General features: G+C 35.4%; 2 protein-coding genes across 3 annotated transcripts in view; both read left to right on the top strand.

Moving 5' to 3' along the window:
- The window catches only part of Nup107 (nuclear pore complex protein Nup107), a 94,004-nt gene extending 90,095 nt beyond the window's left edge, over nt 1-3,909 (top strand). Inside the window, exon 13 of the mRNA XM_089088135.1 lies at nt 3,662-3,909. Within this exon, the coding sequence (XP_088944261.1) occupies nt 3,662-3,826 (165 nt within the window). The 3' untranslated portion in view covers nt 3,827-3,909. The remainder of the gene's footprint in view (nt 1-3,661) is intronic.
- A 4,760-nt stretch (nt 3,910-8,669) lies between these two features.
- LOC148952867 (phospholipase A and acyltransferase 3-like) overlaps nt 8,670-26,050 on the top strand; it is a 161,639-nt gene continuing 144,258 nt past the window's right edge. For both annotated transcript variants that reach the window (XM_089087454.1, XM_089087453.1), the window contains exon 1: nt 8,670-8,809. In XM_089087454.1, the coding sequence (XP_088943580.1) occupies nt 8,739-8,809 (71 nt within the window). In that variant the 5' untranslated portion in view covers nt 8,670-8,738. The remainder of the gene's footprint in view (nt 8,810-26,050) is intronic.

Below are 26,050 nucleotides of genomic sequence, written 5' to 3'. Positions count from 1 at the left end.
AGGAATTTATTTCTGATCGTCTTATGTTTTAATATGGTTCTTTAGTTTTCTTTGAAAAACTTCTTTTCGATAAGATTTTGTTGCCTAGTCAATTCGTGAATCGACGCCCCTTAACTATACAAAGGAAAAGCAAACTTTACTAAATATTCGGTCAAAAAAATTATGATATTTTTTATTTATTTATTTATTTATTACCCCTCAAAAAAAGGTACAAAAGACGGAGTATCACTAAAAAAGAAAAAGCATACTCAAAAAACAAATTACAAGACATTGCACATAATCGAACAAATTACAAAGACGAGAAACAAAAACTCAATTATACACTGCACTGCAGGTACGTAAGAAATTTTACTTTTTAAACTCCCAAGTACTGAAGAAACATAAGCAATATGATTGATAACTTCAATTCAACTAACCTAACCTACAGCAAAATACTTGATAACTTCAATTCAAAATCAACGGACTCAATCAACTAGTCTAAATATGACAAGAGATGTGCAAACAAAATTAAATGGACATCGATTTCCTGCCTTAGCAGACGGTACCAAGGGTGGGAAGAAACTTTCTCGTTGTACCGTTTAATTTGTTCAATTATAGCTGCCGTCGGGTCCGCAATTTTAAATTTTTTAACAAGATGCGAATTTCTTGTCCACGGTGGGAGCCGCAACAAGAACTTTGCATACTTAAAAAACGCGGATCTGAGCTTTCTTTTCTCTGGCTCGGGAAAAATTCTCCAAAACGGGCTTAGATACAGTAAATGGGGAAGGGATACTGCGTTATAAAGTCGAGCCAGAATTAAACGGTTGAAACGGATTTTAGATGAGACTACTCTACTGTAAGCAAAAGCCAGGTGTTTACGGAGATGATCAATAAGAAGGGAGCGGGTAGTTTTGAGATCCTTTCCAATTGGTAAACCAAGGTAAATAATTTTCGAGACAGGGGCTTCAGATAGTTCTCCCAGCCTCACAGACGAGACCTCTTCTCGGCGCCAGTTGAACAGAAGAATATCCGTCTTCTGCAGGTTAAATTCAAGGCCAATGCGACTGTAATTTGATTGTAGTGTGGAGAAGGTGGTCTCTGTACCTGCGACTGTGCGGCTGGGGTTCAGAATGTCATCGGCGTTGGCTATCATTGTAACGTCTATGCCACGAGCTGTACATGTTGTCTCGATAGTAGACTGTGGTTCAATAATGCAATTATTAAAGGCACAAGGAGATGTGACTGATCCTTGTCGAGCACCCTTTTTTACTGGGACTACAGAATTTCCTCGGTAGGACAGCATCACGTCTGGTGTATATTCAGTGAGGGCTCGACCATGGCCAGGAAGTAGGAGTTCAGCCTGTAGGTGGTCGTACATGTCTTTAATGGATTAATTATTATTATTAATTATTAATATTATTATTATTAGAATTATTTTATTATATTATTATATTAATTAATTATTATATTATTTGTAATAATTTTATAATTATTCAATTTAATTATTATTTAATTGTTTAATTTAATAATTTAATTAATTATTATATTATTATTATAGTTATTATTAATAATAATAATTCGGTCTAAAATAATAATCGGTCTAAAATTTTGTTGAATATCTTGCTAGGATCGCTTCCAAAGTTCGATTTTCCTATTCTGTCAAACTGCAAGGTTCTGTTGACCTTCAAAGTGGCTAGTTAATTAAATAATTCCAAAATTGTGAAAAAAAAAATGCAAAGATGATTCAAATCGGAACTGAAATTAATATTTACTCAATGTCAAACTTCATTTTGACAGTTTTTTCCAGTCCTGCTATCGTTCTAGTTATTGTTTCTCAGTATAAAGTGTCAGTGACTGTTGCAACAGTGGCAATAATTTGTATCTTTGTTTTCTTCATTCTGAGCAATCCCATTAAATTGTAAGATAAATTTCTTATCAAAGGATATTAGAATTAAAATTTTAAAATAAACTAATTCAAGTTAGGGATATAAAGGCTCGCATTTGACGTTACACGAGGATAAACTGAAAAATAAAAAAATATTCATTGTTAAGTAGTCGTGAAGAGTAATTTGACAACAGAAAATAAACCGTCAGTGCCATCTATTTCGAGTATATTTGATGCGCATACTTGATAGCTTCAAGATAGCAAAATCATTGGCGTGTTTCTTATGGTTGCACATTATTTTGATTTCGATTAATTGTTTAATTTAAAGTTTAATTTTAATTTAAAGTAAGTCATTTTTAAATTCGTTATTAATTAATGAAAGAGGTCTGTTGTTGTTACATCTTCCAAGTATTTTCTCATGTCTGTAAGAATTTATTCTTATGCAAGAATGCATGGTGGGTGGTCGTCGCTACAAAGACGATTACAAGAGGGCCCTCAATGGAAAATCCAAAGTGGCTCCGGAATGAGAGGTGCCAGAATGGGAAACTTATGAGAGTTGGATATTCGATGATTTGATATGGGTAGATGAGGATTTTAGGGCCACCTACAGTGTAGCTTCTGACAATCTCATTAAAAAAGTCCAAATCTTGAACGAAAATTGAATATTTGATGCGATTAATAAACAATGGAGTTTATAGTTAAAATTTCTTAACTGGAATGTCTTATTTTCAAGAATCAATTTTAAACCAAAGTCCAGTCTGCCTGGGCTATCTTAGAAAAATCTTGGCAAGTTAAGTAGGCTAGTTGACTTAAAGCTGGTAGGCATATTGGGTATAGAATTCTACTTTCTTTTACCGCCTCTGCATCTTAAAGTACCTGAAAAGACAAATATGCATGAGTTTTGGGTCAAACGAAGTTTTCAAACGGTAGATGGGGTTGGTGACCTTTCTTTTCCAAGTTAGTGACAGTTTCTGCTCTTGCATGTTTCCCATACTCTTTGATCCAATCTTTAACCTTGGGACCATTTAGCCAAGCACTGTTAAAACGTTGAATGTAGGCTACAACTTTTTTTTTTTTTTTGACGGTGTTAACTTGAAAAAAAAACGCGAGAATCTATAAAATTTAACATTAATCTAATAGAAGGAGAATTTTAGTATCAAGGGTGTCAAGATTTTCATTCTGTTTTCCCATTTTGTCAGTCTTTCAGTGAAATATTCACTGTTATTTTTGTGTTTATTACATTTTTGTTTTATTATTTCCCATTTTATTTCAAGCTTTTTGTCAACTTTATCATGTTTTCATATCATTTAGTAAGTTTTATTTTCTATCATGGATGTCTTGCATTTCCCATGTTCTGAATTCTTATTTCATCACATTTCTAGTTTCTGGTTCGTTTATCTTAACCTTGTCAGTGTCGGATACAGAATCAATGTTAGGGTGGGGAGGGGGGAATAAAAATTCTGCTCCTGCTTCAAAATTTTTGCCTCTTCTTACCTGTAATTAGTCCAACTTTTGACTTTCTGTGGGAGTGTGTGCCCCTAAAACCACCCTGAGCCTTTTTTGTTCGTTGAACCAAGCTTTTTTTCTTCTTTTTTCTTTTTTGTCAGAGTTCATTTTCTGAATTTGATAATATATATATATATATATATATATATATATATATATATATATATATATATATATATATATATATATATATATATATATATATATATATATATATATATATATATATATATATATATATATATATATATATATATATATATATATAATACTTTTTTATTTTAATTTCAGGCTTGTAGTTTACTTTACCAGGTTCTTTTATCATCCAAAAGACTTGAAGAAATTCAGCAAATGGAAGCAATTATTATGAATCCTGAGTACCAAGTATCAAAATCCTTCGGAGAGGATGAACTGGAAGAATTTCTTGAGAAGATTTGGAGGGCAAACAGAACTTGAAACTGATTTTCAACCTATGTTAATGTCATCATAAACTGTTAACATTTTGAGTATTTTCTAAGTAAAATCTCTTTTTCAACTGATTCAAAATAAGTTATTTGTCTATTGTACATGCAGGAAGTACATAAAGCAGTGAGTAAATTTCAAGCAATGATGGACATTCAGATGTCGTCAAATAATCTTCGGCCAAACATCGTGTGCCAGTGTGCCAGACATCGAACCCGGCTGCAGCAGCACATTACAGGGCCGACGCAAGGGCCTTAGTAGTTAAGAAGTGTCGTTAATCCGAGGCACTTGTGTTTTACTGAAAACTAAGGAAATTTTGAACTGGAATTTTATTTGGGTTATTGATGGAAAGAAGTGTAGTTGTGATGAGACAAAGCGTATGCTTACATGCTGTAATGAAGGTTCACTCGTAATAATAGTAACTTAAACTCTAAAACAAACAGCAACCGATACAGCTTTGTCGTGCATGTTCATCTAACAATTTTTTTGGTACATCTTTTACATTTTTTATGGGGGGGGGGGTCCTAGTAAAGAACGAACCACGGCCTATAGTAACCAAAATAAATTAAAAACTGGTAAATGAGAAAAAGTTGCTATTTTAGCTGATTCAGGAACGGTAACTATGATCTCGATTATTTTTAATAGTAAAATGTTACTTCGAAAACAAATTTAGGGGAATTTCGGAAAATAGCCTTTAAACACCATTAATGCCGTTGGATCAAAACAAAAAGTCCACCATTGGAATCGCCATGGATGGAAACCCTATACAAGAAACTTTCAGCCCCCTGACTTGAAAGTACAAGCCCCCTGGCTTGTACTTTTTGTATGGGGTGCGTCTTATTTGTCCCCTATTTTTCTTCTTTTTTTTCCTTCACTGCTAGCGGGACAATGGAACAACAAAAAGAGTTGTTTAAGGGCTCATTTGAAAGGAAATTGATGTATCTAGTGGCTTTTACAATTAACAAAACGTAATACAATTTTTAAAAAAACACTGCATCATCGTTTGCAAGATGATGGCATATTGGGTAAGCTGTCATATTTGAGGGTATGATGCCAACCAAAAATTGATTCGTTCTTTGTAGTGGTAGCAGTGGTAGTTGCAACCTAGGGAGGATTGAACCACGGGCATAGTAACCAAAAATGTGTTAATAAGATAGTATCTTCCTGAATTCTATTAAATGTGCACATATGTCGTTTAATGATCTTTTGCTGTTGATGTTATGACAAATACCAACACACTCCTCGAACTAAAAATTATTTTCAATACAGCGCAAAGAACACCATGGCCTTTAGAAGCCTTAAGGTGTACATATCTGCGGTAGTTTCTGTTCGTTTTACACTTGACTCGATTATTCATTGTAGTTTCTGTTCTTTTGGGTCTTCTTTATTCTTTGACAGTGATTTTTGCCCGTTTCAACTAGACTTCATTTCTATCGTCTTTGGTTTAATGTGACTCTACTTTTCTTTGAAAAACATTTTTTTTAGAAAAGGATATTTAAAATTAAATGTTTAAATTCGTGTTTAAGGTAAAAGTTTCTTTCTGGTGGTAGCAGTGATAGTTGCAACCTAGGAAGGAGCGAGCCACTGACCATAGTAACCAAAATTGTTGTTAATAAGATATAAGCTTCCTTGTAGGAATTGGATTATCACTGAATTCCACTAAATGCGCACATTTGTCGTTTAAAGATGAGTTAGGTAAAGAGGTTAGGTAGGTAGGTAAGGTAAAGGTAAGTTAGGTAGGTTTTCACTGAGTGGTTCGGAATCTCTATGTGCTATTTAGTTTCGGTTCTGACAGAAAAAAACTATCTCTATACATTTTAGACAAATTAATATCAGTTATGCTAAGAATGTCACAAATACTGTTGAGCTTTTCTCACAAAGCACTGTTCTGCAAAAGTTAAACTTCGATTTAAGGAGGGAGGTTTTAGGTTCCAGCCGCCCTCCCTATATTTAGAGTAACTTTAGGTGTGGCGTCACAAACGAACATAAATTAAATAAATAACAAGTATTTTCAAATACAAAGTAAAGAGTTTAATGTACAAACATTATTTTGTATATAAGAGGACTACCCTCTCCTTAGCCTCTGCTCTTTCCGCTAAAATTTGATAATGCTTTACTGAAGGTATATATAATTACGACAAATATGATCAATGGGTAATTGCAAGAGTTTTATTTACGCACGTGTTTTTAAGCATTTGAATTGAAATTTTAAGGGTCTAAAGCAAGTGAACATGAATAAAACATTCTTGAGTCATCATGAAAATACTTTTTATCCCAGTCCAGTTGCTCCTTTGCTTAAGCATTTGCTCTTAAAGTATTGGGTACAAAAAATCAAGCTTTAGCGCAAAAAGTGGGAGTTAAGGCAGGCGAAGCCCCCGCCCCCCTCCTCATATAAAGAACAGTTTTTGTCTATAAGTCTTAATTCAGCTCTTTATCTTCATTTGACAAAAGTGTTTTAAAAATACATTTATATTAAGTGTTGTGAAAGAATGTAGCTTGCCTACCTTTGTTAATGAGTGTTGATAGCATCTGTTGATACAAAGGCAGGCATGTAGCTTGCCTGCCTTTTTTAATGAGTGTTGATAGCATCTGTTTAGAATAATGACCTTTGCCTTGAATTTTCAGAATGTTGCAGTAATTGTGGTTGGTAGTTTTTTATATTTGAATCGTCATTCAGATGTAAGTAAGTATGACATACGATCTAATTGCCTTCCGATTCGTTTGACATTGAAAGTTTTTGAGTGGAGGAAAAGTGTTCCGGACGGCAGGTTTGCTTGCCCTCTTTGCCAAGAAGAGGAGGAGAATTTGTAGCATAGTCTGAGTCGTTGTCGAGGTCTTTTGGGGGTAAGGGTAAATCTATTTGGGAATGATGGAGTGCTGCTTCCTGATGCCTTGAAAAGTACGTCTTCACAATTTATTTGTCTAGTGGGAAGATATCTTGATGAGTATTTTGCAAAAAGAAGAGAGTAGTTTTTATTTTATTTTTTTCTTTATTATTTTGAAGAGTGGTGTAATTTGTTAATCTTGTATGTTATTTTTGTACATGGCCACAATTTTGCTTTAAATACACGTTATCTTATCTTATTTGAATCGATATCTCTTGTCATTCAGATGTAAGTAAGTATGACAGGACCATACCCAGACCGAATAACCGGTCACGCTAGGATTAGAACCCGTATCCTTCGGACAAAGGATTCCCAACTCAGCGTGCCAACCACTTAGCTAGGACGATTTTGTGATTCAGATGTAGTCTTAGCCACGTTTTCAGGCTCAGCGGGTTGTTCTCGTCGAGTTTCAAGTTTCTAGTTTTTCGTCTAGTTTCAGCAGGTTAAAAGCTTCAACCCCGTGTTTGATACACTAGATGCACTGATACACAACGCTTGATGCATTAGACGAGAACAACCCGTGTTCGAAGACGGGTTGTTCATGGCTCAGCGGGTTCGAACACGGGTTGTTCTAGTCTAGTTTCAAGTTTCTGGTTTTTCGTCTAGTTTCAGCGGGTTCAAAGTTTCAACCCCATGTTTGATGCACTAGATGCACTGATGCACAACGCTTGATGCACTAGACGAGAAAAACCCGTGTTCGAAGACGGGTTGTTGATGGCTCAGAGGGTTCGAACACGGGTTGTTCTCGTCTAGTTTCAAGTTTCTAGTTTTTAGTCTAGTTTCAGCGGGTTCGAAGTTTCAACCCCGTGTTTGATGCACTAGATGCACTGATGCACAACGCTTGATGCACTAGACGAGAACAACCCGTGTTCGAAGACAAGTTTTTTACAGGTCAGCGGGTTCGAACACGGGTATGAGACCGTTGAAACTCATATTCGAATACCTCAGGGATAACTTGGATTTTCTGACGATTAAGAACCAAGCAATGATTCTTCGTAGGCAAGAACACTTCTGGGAAAAACACCTAAGCTCTCTCTGTCGCCAATGTATATCACCAGTCAAGACTGTTAAACAACTCCTTTTTAAATGCGCGAAGTCAACAACAATCTTCTCTGAGCTTGAAAGAACCACCAAGAAATTAGAATTTAGTGGGATATTAACCTTTTGCTAGAAGAAGACCTCCCAGCTCAGGAAAAGAGGTGGGAGGACGTCATAAAGAAAGATTTAAAGGAAATGGAACTTCGTAGGAAGGTGTAAAAAGGAAGGCTTTGAATAGATTGGGATGGAGGAGGAGCGTGCGTAGTTGTGTTGGACTCAGGTGGCTTGGTGCTGCGGTGAGTTGTTAGTAGTAGCAGTAGTAGTCTCAATATCTTATGAAAAATGACCTTAAAACGGTAAGATTAAGGGTTGATAAGCAGAAGAAGGAGAGGGTCCTGTCTCAAGAGCCATACGGGTACATGCCAAGTTTTATACTCTTAAATTGCAGGGAAAGGGTGCCAGGACTCTACGATTCCTTTGTTTTGCCCTTTTTTTTAAAAAAAAGGGCCAAAGTAGTTTTCTTTCCCCCCTAGAAGAATAAAAATTATACCATGGAAAAGCATCAGCCAACTTCAAAGCCACAAGGACCTCGAAGGATGGAGCACAAGTGTTTTCTAACGAAGAAAAAGAAGGAGGTAATTCAGAATTGTACAATTGTACCCTCTTTTGGTGGTACAATTGTACTGTACAAAGCGGTATAGTGGCAATTTTTAAGCACAATCAATTTTGCCCACGCATTTTGATTTTACTTGTTCCTCTCTGACTCAGGTATATGTTCAGGTTTAGGCTTATCAAAAAATTTTGTCTTGTTATGGCGAACTTTTAACCGACTGATCAGATGCTGCAAATTAATTTCTCGCGGTACAAGTTTAGTAAAAACAACTGCTACTGTTTATTTCAAAGCATCGGCAACGCTGGGTGTGTGTTAAGAAGTAGGAGGAATAGAGGCATATATGAATTAGTTCCATCCCAGAATCGCTGCTATGGCTATGGATTCCGCAGCATCTCCTAGTCTCGAAGCCGTTAATTCTTCCGCTGTTGACATTATTGAAAGGTAATTTTCCAATTAATACTTTTTTGGTATCTTGGAAAGTAGTTGTTAGGTGAATGAAACTTTCAGGAATGCATCCAGAGCCTTAATGATCTATAGGAAAATATTTTGGTGTTTACCTCCACTCCATCTCACCCTTTATTCTAATTTCTGTTTGTTTTGGGTTTAATCTACTTATTGATGATGATTTTTGGTATTTTTATGCCCTGAAGATTATTTGAATTTATTTCAGCTCTTTACATCAATTAGCCTACTGCACTAAATAGGTTAACATTTCTCAGGGAGATCAAACTTACCGCCTAGTCTGGGGGATTTTCTGCTTACCATGGGGTATTTCCAACAGTAATGGTCTTCCTCCATATGTAGAAGAAGTCTCTAAGAATGTTTTCCTATTCAAATTTTTACTGTAAATATAAAAAAGGTGATATCATACTTTAAACAATGAGAATAAAAATTTGTAATTTCAATAATTATCAGAGAAAAAAGTGTTTTTCTTTTGGTAAAAAAAAGTAAATTTTATGGAAAAAAATTCAATTTGTATCAAAGGGAGTCCAGAAAGCAAACTTTTGATCACTTATAGCCCTATTGTGCTTCTTGTACTGGCTGATGACACACCAAATTTGGAATGATGGTAGAGTGATGGGACCAGCTTCAATGGTCCAGCAAAGATGCATTCATCTTTAATTTTTGTCTTTCATTATTTTGTTGGCCTGTCATGCAAATAGATGGCTAGGCTCAGGCAGCAAAGATATTTTGCACAAACCAGATTTTCATCAGGAAATCAAGCACACTTCTGATATACCAGCCATGTTGATCCTGTTTGGTATAGTATACAACATCATTGTTCTCATTTAGATATATGTTTAGCTTTTTTCTTGATCTTCTTCATTCTCACTGCCAACAGTATAGCAGCTGTCCATTTGGTCATTTGAAGAACCTAGTGAGATGTCAGAGTCTTCACTAGAAAGATCATCTATATTTTTCAGTTTTGGCTTGAGTGTCTCCTATTTTACTTTTCTTTTTTGTCCTTCTTCTTCTTCTATTTAACAGCAGGTGGGCTTTTCAGTAAAACTATTTAGCCCTTTTCCTTTTGCTTCACTCTGTGGGCTACAGAGCTACTGGCTTGATTGCCTCCTATTTATTAGATAAATTCAGATATCTTTCAGCAGATCTTTCGACTCTAGGAGTTCAAATATAAGATGATAGATGTCGATTTCTATGCTCTGTGTGCAGGTATAGTTGGCTAGGCTCTTGGCTGATAGTGGGATTTTGTGCTGTTTGAAGTATTTTAACAGTTTACAAAGCAAGGTATGTTGTGCAGACGTCAGCATATTACATTCAAATAGGCAGTAGTCAATTGTTTCATTATTCATATTACAATGCCTGCAAAGAGGGGACAGGAGAATTGAACCACTTGAATTAGAGAGCTTATACGAGAATGCAAGGAAATTTAGTTCATTTGTTCCAGAACGAATTCTATGATAAATTTTAGAAAGATACTTATTGGGAAAGGGGAAAGGATAGGATTAATCTTATTAAAATTAATATCTGATAGCCTCCATCGGTAAATATCTCTAATTGGGATTGGTCTCCCACTTGGCTGGTCAATATTTATAGCATTTTTTGCTATTTCATCAACCTGATGATTACCACTTATGCCAGAGTGGCTAGGAATGTACTGAAAGTAAGTTTTTATGCCACTTGAAGCAAGATTATCAATAATACTGTGACAATGATAAGTGTCAATGTCCAACTTATATTGAGGAGCTGAGGCCAGCAACTCAAGGCTTGATAAAGAGTTGGAATAGATGATAATATTATTCGAATTTTCAATCAAAGGTTGGTTTTGCTTAAGGTGTTCTAATGCCATGATTATGGCATTTAACTCATCAGACAATATAGATAAATTATTAAATAATCTCTTACCCATTGCAATTTTCAGGTGAGGAAGGAAAACACCACTTGCAACCTTCTCATTCATTTTTGATACATCAACAAATATTTGGAAGTGATTTTTTAGGTAATTGTATTAAGTTATGCAAATTTTTTCTGGACAAAAGCAATTGGAGTTAAATCTTTATTCCATTTTGAAAATTCAGTATTTATTATGGGAAATGACCAAATCCATGGGGGGGATTGGGGGAAAGTAGGTGCAATAGACTTTGCTGGTACAGGGAACTTCTTTTGAATATTGGCATACTCATCTGCAATACCTCTATACATGGCTGGATTTCTTAACCAATTATGTAATGTGTGTGAGCTATTTGATTCAATTTTTGTAAGATGTTTTATCAAGAGAAAGCTACGTCTCTCCCTTATTGTTGTTAATCCACTCTCCATAAGCAGAAACTTGGTGCTTGTGTGTTTTCTAAGACCAAACATGAGACATAATATATCGTTTTGTATTGTTTCAATTTTTTGCATCAGGGTCTTTGCACATGCACCATAGAGGATGAGCCCATAGTCAATATGGGGTTTTATATGTGATTTATAAAACTGCAGTAAGGTTTTCTCCTTACAACACCAGGGTGTGGAAAGAAGTCTTTTTAGTATATTTGCTTTTCTATAACATTTTTTTATTGTGTTTGAAATGTGGAGGTGGAAATTAAGTTTTTGGTCAAGCATGAGACCTAGGTAATTAATATTATTATCTTCTGGAATAGTTGTTTTATTTAGAGTTAGTTTTGCATTAACATGGTTCCGCTTCCGGTGAAATTGGATTATTTTTGACTTGGTGGGTGCAATGGGTAAATCTGAATGTTGAGAGAAGTTTTCAAACTGGAAAAGTGACTTTTGCAGATTTGACTGAGCTTTCTGAAATGTGTTGCCAGATGACCATATCACCAGATCATCAGCATATTGTAGATTCGTGTGGGGTAGGTTCATGTCCCAGAGATATAGGGCAAATAGGAGGCACCTGAGGACTGCTCCCTGAGGTAGGCCTTTGGATATTGTCTTTTGGGGTGAAGAGGCTGAACCAACACAAACAATGAAACTTCGCACTTCTATGAAGGATTTAATAAAGGATACTAGCTTAGGAGGGACGCCAAGGTTTGCAAGTTTATTTAAAAGGATTTGGTGGTTCAAATTGTCATATGCTTCTTCAAAATCTAGGAAAGCTGCCACTAGGATATTATTTTTTTAGAAAGATTCATTTATTGCATTTGTTAGCAAAATGAAAGCATCTGTTGAGGAGTGGTATTTCCTGAATCTAATTTGAGTGTGTGGGATCATGTTATTTTTCTCAACAAACCAGACGAGTCTGTGATAAATCATTTTCTCCATTATTTCCCCCATCAGAGGTGTAATCATTATGGGCCTATAAGACTCAGGGTTATCTTTTGGTTTATATTTCTTTAGGATTGGTAGGAGGGATGAACATTTCCATATATTGGGGAACCTAGACGATGCCCAAGCATAATTATAACAATTTAGCAGTTCTTGTTTTTATGAAGGTGTGAGATTCTTTATCCATGTAGGGTGTATATTGTCATAGCTACTGCTAGTTTTGGATCTAATATGATGTATTGCATTATTCAATTCCTGGATTGAAAATCGATTAGTTATGTACTCGGATCCTGGGCGTGGTTGGTAACAAGGGTTCATAGGAATTGTGGACAGTTTGCTTTGATTATTTGATGTTAGCTTATTAACAAAAAGAGTTGCAAATAGGTTAGCCTTTTCATTATCATTGTCATAATGGGTATTATTATGTATAAGCTCATACAGGAGTGGGTTGGGAGAAGTCTTTTTCCCACATATGTGGCTTATGACTTTATGTATAATAGGCTCATTTGTTTATCTGGAGAGATTATTTGCAAAATTATTACAGTATTTATATTTAGCATCTATTATAGTCCTTTTTAGATTAGATTCTGCTTGTAATTTTTTTAAATATGTAGTAGGTGTTATTTTTTTATGAATTCTGTCCTAGCTGCCTTTTTTATCCTCCATTTATTTAGGCACTCATTGGTCCACCATGCTTTAGGAATTCGTTTAGAGAATGTTTTCTTAGGTGTTGTCCTGGGGATAGCATGATTAGCTGTATTTATTAGTAAAGATGTCAACGCTTCAGCATGTGTGTCAACTGTTGTGTTAGAAATGCATGAACTTTGGGTGAAACTTGTAATTTCATGATTTAGCTTATTTTGGAAAATAGACCAATTTGCTTTAGTGTTGATATATTTGGATGTATGAGATGAAGTGTCAGCAGGTTCATTTAGGGAGCAAACTATAGCAAAGTGGTCTGTACATAGACTATCAATTTTATTTATGTAAATTTTGTTCAAAAAATTTAAAGACACAATTTGTAGGTCAATTGTGGAGAAATTGCCACTTTTGGGGTTGAAATAAGTATTCAGGTTTGGAGGGGTAGCAACAACTAATTCATTATTATTTGAAGTCATATGCTCAATAAATTTACCAGCTTTATTTGCTGGTTTATTCCCCCACAAAAGGCTGTGGGCATTGAAATCACCACAAATAATGATATTTTTTAACATATTAGAATTATTTATATAATTAAAGAAATCCTTGGCATCTGTAGTTTGGCCATTAGGGTTATAGAAGCTTATTATGTAGGTTTTTAAATTATTCAGCCAAACACTTATACCAATTACATCAACATCATTTTCAAAATCTGGAAAATTGATGCCACAAAATTTTATATTATTATTAACTAATAAAGCTACACCACCTCCTTTTCTCTCTGAAGATCTATCCTTTCTCAGGATAGTATATCCCAGAGACTTAATTTGTTGATTTTGGGTTAAATGAGTTTCCTGGAGGCAAGCAATATTAATTGAATTATTATTCATAAATGATATTAGTTCATTGAGCTTATTTTCTGTGAGTGATCTTACATTCCATTGGAGTATTGATAAATGTTGTGTTGTTGATTTATTCTTCATATGACTGTGTATCAATGTTCAGCTTTGTTAAGAGTAAAGCAAGACCTTTTTTTGCTTGAATGAGCATATCATCTGAGATGTAGATTTTTGCCAATTCTGCAATAATTTTTGTTTTCTGTAGTTGATTTATGTTCATGGCCTGAACTGCATTACAGTTTAGAATAAATAAGCATATATTTGGGGATTGCATTTTTGGTAGTGCATCCTGTTTGTTGGTTAAGGGATTGATTCCTGGTAGTGTTTCTGGTTTGTTTCTTCTTGGGAGGGAGGGCCAGGCTGGCCTCATCTCACCGGAAAAGAAGGGTTGTTGGCTTGGTGATTCCATCTGATAGGGATTTGAGCTAGGGGGCTTAGAAGATGGTGTTTTATATGGGGTGCTTGATGCATTGGGGGCATTTGACTTGGGGGTTTTGGTTGGTTTCATTACAGGCTTTATTTGGTATTGTTGGGCAGCATTTGCTTCCATTGCTGCAAAGGGGTATGGGAGGGCCTTCTCTGTTGATATTTGGAGTGTTAGAGCTATTTTCTTGTATGCAGGGCATAATGATTTATTTGTAGATTCATGTGGGCCTTTGCAATTGATGCATGTAGGCTGAGTGTTGTTGCAAGTTGTCAGCTCTTTAGGATGGAAAGATTTACAATTACTACACTCTTGGAGAATTTCATTGCATTTGTTTGTCGTGTGTCCCTGTTTGAAACACTTCTGACACTGAATAGGCTTAGGTTTGTATTCCTTGTGTGGTTTGATTTGCCCAAATAGGAATAATTTTTCTGGGATATCAATTTTATCCTTCAGTGTGAATAAGAAGGATCTACTAGTTTTTAGGCCATTAGAGTTGGGTTTTCCAAGTTGGGTAACATCCTCAACTGGGATTGTGTTTCCAGCCCTATCTGAAAGGCCTTCTTTTAACTCCTGAGTAGATATCTCTGGGGGAACATTATAAACTACTATTTTGTTGGTGATTGTTTTGGGTTCCAATTAGATGCAATAATTGGGGTATTCAGAAGGGATTTAAGGTTAATTATTGTATTTGCTGATTTCTGATCTTCTACAGCTATTAGCAGATATCCATCACGGTTAATGTAAAGAGAGAACATTGATTTCAGCAATATAAAAATTGAAACTCTTATTGCAGTGATTATTTTTATTTCAAAGGGGGTAGTGGGAGTAATTTTAAGGTAAATTCCTAAGTTTTTGGAGGGAGGATCTTGGGCAGGGAGAGGGGAAATGCTTTTAATTTGGGAGATTTTTTTCCATTTTTTAGAACATCGAGAGAGGACCTCTTGAAACCCATTATCATCATTTATGGTTGAATTAGCCCCTGCACGTATCATCGTCCTATTCTCCAAATTGGAGCTATCATTAGAACTTTGAGATAGCGTGCTTAACCAGCCAGGATGGGTATCTTTCACTATGACACTTTCACTGGAATTTGATTTGGGATCTGGGGGGACTTATTTTTGGAGGACTTCTAATCATTGCCTAATGGAAAAAGCTTTAAACACAAAAATAAAACTAAAACAAGAAGGGAAAATAGATGATATCAAACCGTCTGCACTATACTATGGGGAGGATAAACACCACAGTATAGCCCTGAGGATGACTTGAGCAGAATTGGTTTGGTACAACTGCTGATTAGAAGAGATAATAATCACAAGACTTTCCTTTTTATCTTCCTCTTTTTGTTCAAGCACTCTCAAAGCCTCTACAGATATGATTACTTCAGCTTCCCAAGCAATTCTGTGCCAACCAGATGTCCTGGTTCCTGGAAGCTGAGGTATCTAGCAAAGGGCAGCATTCTGAGTCCAAGAGGAATTCATCAAATGATTTATCATGTGTAAGAATCTTTTTTGGACAAACCAACACTGAAATAGTAATCTGATCAGTTGTAGTATTCACTATGGCTGTCACTCTTGTCAACATCTAAGTCTCTGATTTCTTTTTATCAACATATTGTTTTTACTTGGCTAGATGAAACTTTGCCTTGTCAATATGTGCTGGGATAGTAGAATCATATATTCCTGTTGTTTGAAATGATTTTTTAATCAGTGAAGGGGTAAGTTAAGTCTCCCAGACCTGACATAAATTTTTACATGTCCTTGTTTTGGTAAAATGTCACCTGGGTGACATCTTGCTTGTTTCCAGTTTGCAAGCTTCTGTTCATAGAATGATTTCAGCCTTTTGAAAATAACCCTGTCAAGGGGCTACAGAACATGGGATGCATGGGCTGGCAACTTAAGGATAGTAACATTCTTTACTGAAGCAAGTTCCATAAGAGTCAAGGATAAATGGGAGCCACGGCCATCAAGAATAATAAGTGCTTTTCCTTTCACCTAAAGCAGGTAAACATCTTTAAAACCAGTTATAGAACAGGTCTGCTGTCATCCTTCCTTTCTTAGTAGCTGAAAAACATGTTTGGATGGTCTTCAACAGGTAGCCATGAACTCCAAGTATTTTTTTTCAAAAAGAATACCAGTGGTGATGGTTTCTCTCCTGATGTACCTGATACATGTTAGAGCAGTTGTGTTATCATGCCCATTGCCACCAGTTTGCCATGTTGCTAGGGATCCTTTTGTGCCAGCAATTTTAAGGCTATCAGGTTGCAAAAAAACAATTTTTCATCCCAGTTGTACCAACATTCAGGTTTCAGGAGTGTAATTTGTTATGGGGCAGGGAGGTAAATGCCCCTCCCAGACCTCAGTTTGCGCCCCCCCCCCAGCTGAAATTTAATTTCTTCAAAAGTTTTGTCAAAGCTAACATTAGCCTGAATAATTCAAGGATTGACAGAAACAGATCAGTTTTCTTTAGTATATGTTTACTTTTATAGTACTAAAAAGTATCTTTATAGTAGTATATAGTACTTTCATGGTACCAAATGTCTCATCTTTTAGTTTTTACTGTCATTTTCACTTGATTTTGGAAAATTGGCCACAACTTCCCCCTCCCCCAGGATTTTGACAAAATTATGCCACTGTCAGGTTTGTCTAAGATGTCAAGCTCTTCTGTTGTTTTTAGTAGCAGGTTATAAAATCCTAGAATGATGAAGGGCTCTGCTTTTTGCACAGCCCTCAGATTTTTTAAGTGAGATGTTATGTCTTTTATTAAACCCAAACCAACAGACTTCACCTGGCTGGTTGTTTGTGAAATGAGTAGGCCTACTGATTTTTTTACACTGATACATATTTTTGTATATAATGTATTGTTAACATTATGAATAATTGATAAATACATTGAAATCTATGCTAGAATTGCAAAAAACTAGCCCCATGCATACATAGGATAAGTCCCTGCAACCCTCTGGGTTTCCTTTTTTTTTCTGAGTCCAAAGTGGTGAAAGAACAACTGCCCCCACCAAACGCATTCAAACAAAATTTTGAGATAGCTATTTTGTTCAAAATAGTCCAAAGGCTATATAAGAATGCTTCTGGGGTTGAAACCCTCCCTGCAACCCCCTGGGCAAGGGCTATACGTTATGCAATTTGCCTATTGTTAAAATATTAGTTTAAAAACTTTTTCCAAAAAAAAAAATTCAAAGAAAAGCAAAGAGCTCTATTAAAAGTAAAATTACCAGAAATAAAGTCAAACAATCTTCCAAGTGTAAAACTACCACAAATCAGCATCAATAAACAAATGAAACATAAAACTAATAGAAAATACAATTAATCCCTTAGTCAAACCCAAATCAAACAACAAATTAACATGAGTAGGACTGACAACCCCCAACTTTTCTCAAGATCAGAACATAATTTGCACTTTGCTGAAAACAAAATAGATAAAAAGAAATATATTGAACTGCCATTCCATGATCATGTGTTTGCTTTTTTCAGCAAAGTGCAAATTATGTTCTGGTCTTTGAGTTTAGTGCTTGAGTTCTTAAGTTTGAGTTTCTTGTTTTGAGTTTAACTCGGTTATTTATTGTATATACAGTATTTTAAGTTCTGTTTGTTTTGAGCTTCATTTATCTATTGATGGTGATTTGTGGTAGTTTCACATTTGGGAGATTGTTTGACTTAATTTCTGCTCGTTTTTGGTTTAATAGAGCTTTTTTTTGAAAAACTTGTTTTATGGAAAAAGTTTTTTAAATGAATTTCTATTTTTTTTAGTGACATAGTCTTTTTCATGGATTTTTTTTTTATATATTTTCGGTTTTCTCTATAAGAATATGTAGTTTGGCTTGCTATTTGCATGTTGGACAAACTTTTTCATCAATTTTTGATCCTAACTCAAATATTATTGTTTAATTTAGTTTTATACCTCCTTAAGTTACCCTGTAAAATAAAACTTAATACCCTTCCCCAAAAATTCGATCTATGCTCTTGGACATCTTGGATACACTTACGCTCTTTTGATTTATTTAAATTGTAAGAGTAGATGTAGTAATAGTGGTAGCCCTAAAAGTTTTAACTTAATACCCCCACTTGTTCTTGTGCTGAGGTGTCTTAATTGGCAACCATACGCACACTACCTTCTGAGCTAGTTTTAAAGCATAATGGGCAAATTGCATAACTGCAGAGGGTTTATATACCCAATATTCTTAGAGACATAGCTACTGGAGCTGGAGATATAGGGCTGCTTGCCCTCGAATCACTTTTGACTCTTTAAAAGTGCACTAGAATTTTCAATTTCAAATGGAATTAGCTCCTTTAAAAGTTTCAATGATATTGCTAGCTATTATAGAGTGGTGATGCCTATGATATTGCTTATATGCCCTTTTGAATACCTGAATATGTATAGTTTTTATTTTAAATAAAACTCCCCCTAAACGTTCCCTAAAATTTTCACCTTAATACCCTTAGCTTTATTAGTTAAAGTAACTGTACTGGTATTGTTTGTAGGACACATATGGCCTTCTGGCTAGTTCAAAATCCGCGACAACGTGCCATTAAAGTTCATACTTAATAGTAGTACTTGTTTTTGAAACATTGCTTTGTCACCTTTTTGAAAATCTACACACTCATAGTTTGTTTTGATTTTGGTCCAGCACCCGCCAAAATATTCCTTTAAAGCTTCAGCTTAATACCATTAGCTTGTATAGTAGCAACAGCTGTAGTAGCATTAGTAGCAGTATACACATAGCACCTTTGGTTTCTTCAAAATCCCCTTCAACACTTGCTGAAAGTTTCAATTAAATACCATCAACAGTTTCTGAAGTATTTTTGGTTCGTCCTCTTGACAACCAGTGTGAACATAGTGTGTTCGGATTTATTTCATTACAGTTTCAATGTTCCCCAAATTTTTCTCCTTACTACCCCTAGCTTTAGTAGCAGTAGTTGTAGTAGTACCAGCAGTAATAGTAGTGGCAGTAGTAGTAGCAGTAGTAGCATGAGTAGAATAAGTTGCAACAGTATGCAAATATTGTCTTTTGAATAGTTCAACATCCCTTGCAACAAGCCCTGTAAGTTTCAAATTCACACACCAAACTGTTCTCAAGATATTGCTGATGCGCCCTTTTGATAACCTGTATACTGACGGCGTGTTGTGATTCAGTTCGCCTTCACCCACATAATTCCCTGAAATTTTCACTTTCATGCCCTTAGGCATAGTTGTAATAGTAATCATAGTAGTAGTATTAGTGCTATTAGTAGTAATAGTAGTAGTATTAGTAGTAATAGCACTACTACTAGTAGCAGCAGTAGCATTAACGTATTGCCTTTTCATCAGTTGAACATCCCTTTTATCATGTCCTGGAAGTTTCAATTTAATACAATAAGCCATTGCTATGACATTCCTGATATGTCCTTTTGATAGTCTGTATATTCAGATAATTCTTTAAATTTTCGTCTTAATGCTCTTAGCTTTACAAGTAGTTGTTATAGAAGTAGTAGTTGAAGTAGCAGTAATTGTAGAATTGGCAGTAATATTGGTAGTAGTGTGCACATATTGCCTTTTTGTCAATTGATCTTTCCCTTAAGCATTCTCTGAGAGTTCCAACTTAATACCCAAATCCATTCTTGGGATAAACTCTTTTGACAGTTTGCATGTACATAGCGTCTTTTGATTTTGTTCAAATTTCCCCTCAATACTTTAAATGTAGTAGCAGTAGTAGTGATAGCATTAATAGTCGTGGTAGTTGTAGTAGTAGTAGTAGCATGCAAATATTACCTTTTTGGTCAATTTACCATCTCCTTTATCATTCCCTGAAAGTTCCAAATTAATATACTTAGTCATTCCTGAGTTAAGCCCTTTTGATGATCCGTATACACATAACATTCTCTGAAAGAATCACCTGAATGTCCTTTGTCTTTTTGGAAAGTAATAATAATCTTTATGGAAAGTCAATAACATCTGCTATATGTAAACAATGAACGGATTGCCTAAATTACAGCCCTTGCCTTAAGAACTGTGGGGGGTTGATATCCCCAAAGGCATAATTTCTGGGCCTTTACAGTGCTGAAGAAAATAGCTGTCTAAAAAATTTTATTAGATGTTTTTTTTGGTAAATAATGGGGGCGGGGGTGGGGGTGGGGGCTTGTTGCCCTCAAATCACTTTTGACTATTAAAAAGAGCGCTGTAACTTCCAATTTCCAATCAAATGCCCCATCCGAAGTTTATATGACTTTCAATATCCAACTAAATGAGCCCCTTTCGAAGTCTATGCGACCACCATTTTCCTTAAAAACCTTATATGCCCCCAGGGTATATCTTACAACCCATGCCCTGAGGGCTGTGGGGGGGGCGGGGTTATCCTCGAAAACATAATTTCTGGACCTTTCAACTAAGCTGAACAAAGTGGCTCTCTTAAAATTTTGATTGGATGTGTTTGGGGAAATGATGGACGTGGGTAGTGGCTGCCCTCCAATCACTTTTGACTATCAAAAAGGGTACTAGCCCTCTCAATTTTCAATTGATAATAATAATTATGATAATTGAGTAACCTCTTTTTGATGTTTCTATGATAAATCCTTCTATATGAAGTGCCTGTGTCCAAGAAAAGAATAAGATAAGCTATTAAAAATTGTGCGCATATCGTTCTTTACTCAGGCAGCGCTACTGCGCTGCCTATGATAAGGATTTTATTCGGAAAGAGGGCACGTTTGATCCCGGGTCTCCAAAAAGGCTTAGGGTATTAAAGTGAAACTTTAATGAAATGTTGAGAGGAATGCTGAACACAAACAAACACTCTATGTGCTTGCGGGGTTGTGAAAAGGGAATATCAGCAACATCTAAAGAATGACTGAGGTTGTCAAAATGAAAACTTCAAGGTATGTCATGCGGATTTTGAAGAAGTTTTATGGCAACTACCCCTCCCCCTCCTTGGTGTTTTTATGTCCCTCTGGTCAAAACTGATTTGCAATTGTCATTTGGTTCAAACTAGTCAAAATGTCTAATGGTCATACTTGCAGGGATGCCTTGCCCCCATAGCCCCGAGGGAAGCATTATAAGCTATGCAAATTGCCCATTGTATACATGTAGGATTTATCATTTGGAAAAGGTGAATTATTTGATTCTGAACATATCAAAAAGGCCAAGGGCATTGAGGGGAAACTTTGGAGAATGTTGAGGGTATGTTATACTAAATCAAAAGGCACTATGTGCATCCAGTTTTATCAAGAAGGAGGTTCTGCAATATTTTAAGAACAGCTGAGGGTATTGAGCTATTGTTTTATAGTTATTTACCCAAAACCCTGAAAACCCTCATGCTAAAATTATCCAATTCTAAGTAATGTGGTGCCGTAGTTAAATATATTACCAGGAGCTTTTTTAGCTGTGATTTTTATTCATTTGTTCATTTTCTGTTGTACCATTCATGCCAGTATATAAGAGAGGAGCATTTAAAAAAATGTTCCTCATAAGACGTAACAAAAAGATTTCAATACCCTCAGCTGCAAAATTTTCAAGGTATGGCAAAAACCTAGGCCTAAACGATAAGAGGACTAAACACATGATGTATTCTCTTTATGAGTTTAATAATCAACAACAAGATTTTTTTTTAATTTGCCCTTATCTAAACATTTCATTTACCGTACTTTGATTATTTGGTTTCTTTTTTTTTCTTGCCTGTAATGATCTCATTTAGTAAACAGATAAGTAACAGCAAGTAATTTGTATCATTATCTAAAGGTTTCGTTTACTTTACTTATTTAGTTTTTTTATTTTATCTTACCTTTAATGATCTCATTTAGTAAATATAAGACCTAATCTCGTCTTCAGTTAAATAACTCATTGAAGTCATTTGTTTTTATTTTTGAATTATTCTCAACAACTTGTTCAGAAATTTTCAAATTGAGCAGAATTAGGAAATTTATCTGTGCATTTTTGAATTACATTTTGCATAATCCTTACTGGTCATATAGTAATTATAGTAGCTCAACTAGAGTAAAAAGAAACTTGCTTCTAAATTTGTTAGGAAAACGCTGGAGTTTTAAAAGGAAAAAGGAAAAACCAAGTAAATGTATTAGGTCATGTTTTCACTATGGCTTTTTTAGGCAAAGTTGCCCGTGCTTTTTAGCTTATTCAGGCAGCCCCCGCCTCCCTTCGTACTTTTAAGGCTCAGTAAGGTATCACATTTTCTTTCAGAGATGTGTTTTTTTAAGAAAAGTTCGTTTTTAATGAACAAAAAGCTGTTTTTACTCGGCCAACTTTGCCTGAAAAGGTCATAATAAAGATGAGGCTTTAGGTTGACACTGCTGGCCAACATTTATGGATCAGGGGACAAGCCATGGGTGTCAATTCAGAAAACTGCAGGGGGCGGGGCAAGGAATTTTTTGGTTCTTTGTATAATGATAACAATTCAGATTGAACATTCAGATGGAATCTTTTCAGACTCCAAGGAGACTTTCCGTTTCTAAAAATCAGAACACCAAAATAAAGATCATTTTGAAAATATTGGGGAGCTATTGTGGCACCTCCCCATTCATGCCCCTGTGCTGAACACGCTGAAGAAATATGTTATAATCATGTTGATTAAAGCCTAAAAACTACCTAAACCTCAAGATATGGAAGCATGCTTTCTGTTGAAGCAGATGATTTATATTGATTTATTTGCTGATTTTGTTTTTTCAAGATTTTAGTGATTTTTGTCACATTATGGCAATCCTGACCTCTTTTAAAAGAAGAAGTAAATAGCCTAGGCCTACATGAATTAATTCCTAAACATTGCCAATATGAATTCAGCTCCATCTCCTAGTCTTGAAGTCGTAAATTCTTCCGCTGTTGACATTACTGAAAGGCAAAATCGGTGAGTTTCCAATTTATGGGCTTTTTGATGTATCGGAAAGTAGTTGAGTTGGGAGAATGAAACTTCCAGGTGTATATCCAGAATCCTAATGATCTCCAGTCAGTGTTGCCATGTTGGGCTATTTCCCGCCAATTGGGCTATAACATTTTCAGCTTTGCGGGACAGGATACTAAAAGCCCGCGTGGCGGGTTTTTGGGCTATAATGTTTTAAATGTCGCTACTTTTGGGCTAGAAATTGAATTCGCTTGAAACAAAAAAAAAAAAAAAATCATGTTTGAAAATTTTACCTATTTGGTCATTTACCTTCTTTGTAGATTTGGATCACAATATAAATATAATGTGTCTTGACTTTTGTTATCCCCTTCTAATTATTGGGTACCCCACCTCATATCTTCATCACCATTCCTTGAAAATAAAAGTATGTAGAACATCTACTCTACTGTCAAAGCCCAATAAACATAATATAAACGCATAATACCCTGACACCTTTTTTCTGAACATCTGCTTCCGGCTTCTGAATGCTAGACGCAAGAAATCAGAGTGAAAAGTTATCGAAAAATGTAATGAAGCTTCGCATTCTGAATGTTTTAAAATCACAACGAAATTATCCAAGCAGACAGGGTGAATTTTGTTAGTTTGAAAAACTCAATCACGGAGAAGGATCTTGGAGTCAGTCAGAAACTAGAAACAGGTAATTTGGCTTAATTGTAACTGTACACAGAGCTGTTCATAGGATTGGTGGTGTCTGGGGAAAATAAAAAAATGTTTAAAGTAATGATAAACAATAATGAAGAATAAGTATATACAGTCAGAATACTTCCATCAGCAACATATACAACGAATCAAAAACAAAAGTAATGAATAAGAAACCATATGTTTCGAAGATAAGCTGCAGGAAGAATTAAAACTACTCAAAAACAAAAGGAAAAATCAAAAAAATTTGTAGCTGAAAGATATTCCGCAGTGGGGGCAAGGGAGTTTGTGGTTCAAGAATAAGCGGCAATGAGAATTACCTGCAAATGCGAGACAGTGAGCATCAGAACGTGTAAACAGTGGTGTAAACATTATTAATTTCATACGGAATAATTTCTGTTCGTTTTAAGTTTTAATGTTGCTCCTTACTTTCAGTTAAGAAAAAGCTTGTTTTTTATTTGATTCCTGAACGTTTTTGAATTAATGCAGCTTTGATTTTGGGTCACCGTACATGAATAATTAAAATAAAATTTGCATATTAATTTTACTTTTTTTTTTTGGCTAAATGGCTTTCTCGAAATTTTGTTCTGACGTAACTTATGAATTAACTTAGGTAATGAACTTCTATATTCGTATGTTTTTATTACGTATATTAGGTAGTTCACCCCCTCGTCAATACCTCGCTCTTTACTCTAAAGTTCGAATCACTAACCCTGAATCACAAAGGCCGGTTAATTAGAATAGATAACTCTTTTGAAAGTGCTAAAAAACTTTAGCGTAAAGTTCGAGTTACTGAATAAGGCGCGAACCCACTCATATACGTAATCATTTCTGTTCGCTGTAAGTTTTAAGGTCGCTACATACTTTAAGTCGAAACAACTTCTTTTTTTTATTTGATTCCTAATTATTTTTTAAATGATGCTGTGAAATCTGGCGCCCCCTTCATAGAAATGTCCCTTCCCCCAAGAAAACATTCTTCACGGAAAGATTCTCCCCCGTAACACTCTTCTCCGACTCCTCCCCCACCAGAATAAAATCCCTCGTGAAAACGTCTGTATACTTCCCAATAACCAATACTATATGTAAACAATAGGCAAAGTTCATAGCTTGCAGCCATTCCCCTGGGAACTGTGGGGGATTAAGTCATCCTCAAAGACACATCTATTAGAATTTCCACTATGCTGAACAAAATAGCTATCTCAAAATTGTGATTGGGTGATTTCGGGAAAAAATTGAGCGTGGGAGGGGGCCAAGTTGCCCTCCAATTTCTTCGGTCACTTAAAACGAACACTAGAACTTTTAATTTCCGTTCGAATGAGCCTTCTCATGATACTCTAGGACTACTGGATCGATACGATCACCCTTGGGGAAAAAAACTAATAAAGACGCATCAGTGATCTTTCTTCTGGCAAAAAATATAAAATTCCACATTTTTGCAGATAGAAGCTTGAAACTTCTTTAGTAGAGTTCTCTTGTGCGTCGAATCTGATGGTTTGATTTTTATTAAAGTTCTATTACTTTTAGGGGTTGTTTCCCACTTTTTTCGAAAATACGGAAAATTTTCTCAGGCGGGTAACTTTTGGTGGGTAAGATTAAACTTGATTGAAACTATTTGAAATTAGCATAAAAATCTGATTCGTTTGATGCACCTATTGGTATCAAAATACCGTTTTTAGAGTTTCAGTTACTATTGAGCCGGGTCGCTCCTTACTTACAGTTCGTTACCCCGAACTGTTTGATCGTGGTATGCATGCAATAAACCCAGTGTGTAAAGAGCAATTTGCCTGTTTGGTTTAATATATTTTTGGTTTTCAGTGAAGCCCTTGTCAATTTTACGTTGGCATACGTGGAGGGTTTGTTATTTTTGATCTCTCACAGAGCTCTGTTTTGCTTTTGATCTATACTTATGTGTAGGTTATCTGATATATCGATTGTATTTCTTCCTCGTTTTACCCTTAACAGCGCTATAATAGGGTTATAATAGCGTTCGCTATTTTTGGGCTACTCTGGGAGTAGTAAGGCCCCAATTACTTAAAAGGATACATGCACTTTCACAAGCCTGAGGCATGGATATGTGTGTGTATTTTCAAGTAATTGGGTTACCAGGGGCAGTTAGCTATTACTATGAACCCTACATGGCTTGGCAGACAGGTTTTTCTAATGTGAGACTCATTTTTTATGTGTCAATTGCTTAGAGAAAGCTGGTGCTCACTCCATATGATAACTTGATTAGTCGGTTTTTTAAAAAACTTGGCTAGCTATAATGTACTCAATTAAAAAACCCTATATAATGTCCGTACACTACATTCCAATTTTCATTATGTTTTATGACATTGTTTATAGTACACTATATATTATTAACTTTGAAAACAAATGGATTCGTTAATTTTCAATGTGAGTACACTTTTCATTCTTTTATTTCCCAAAAAAAAAATTTAAGAAAAACGTTTTACTAGTAAATT

The sequence above is a fragment of the Artemia sp. Qi Xiang Cuo genome, chromosome 4, assembly GCF_049724085.1.
Source record: "Artemia sp. Qi Xiang Cuo chromosome 4, ASM4972408v1, whole genome shotgun sequence".
NCBI lineage: Eukaryota > Metazoa > Arthropoda > Branchiopoda > Anostraca > Artemiidae > Artemia > Artemia sp. Qi Xiang Cuo.
This window is presented reverse-complemented; position numbering and strand designations above follow the sequence as displayed.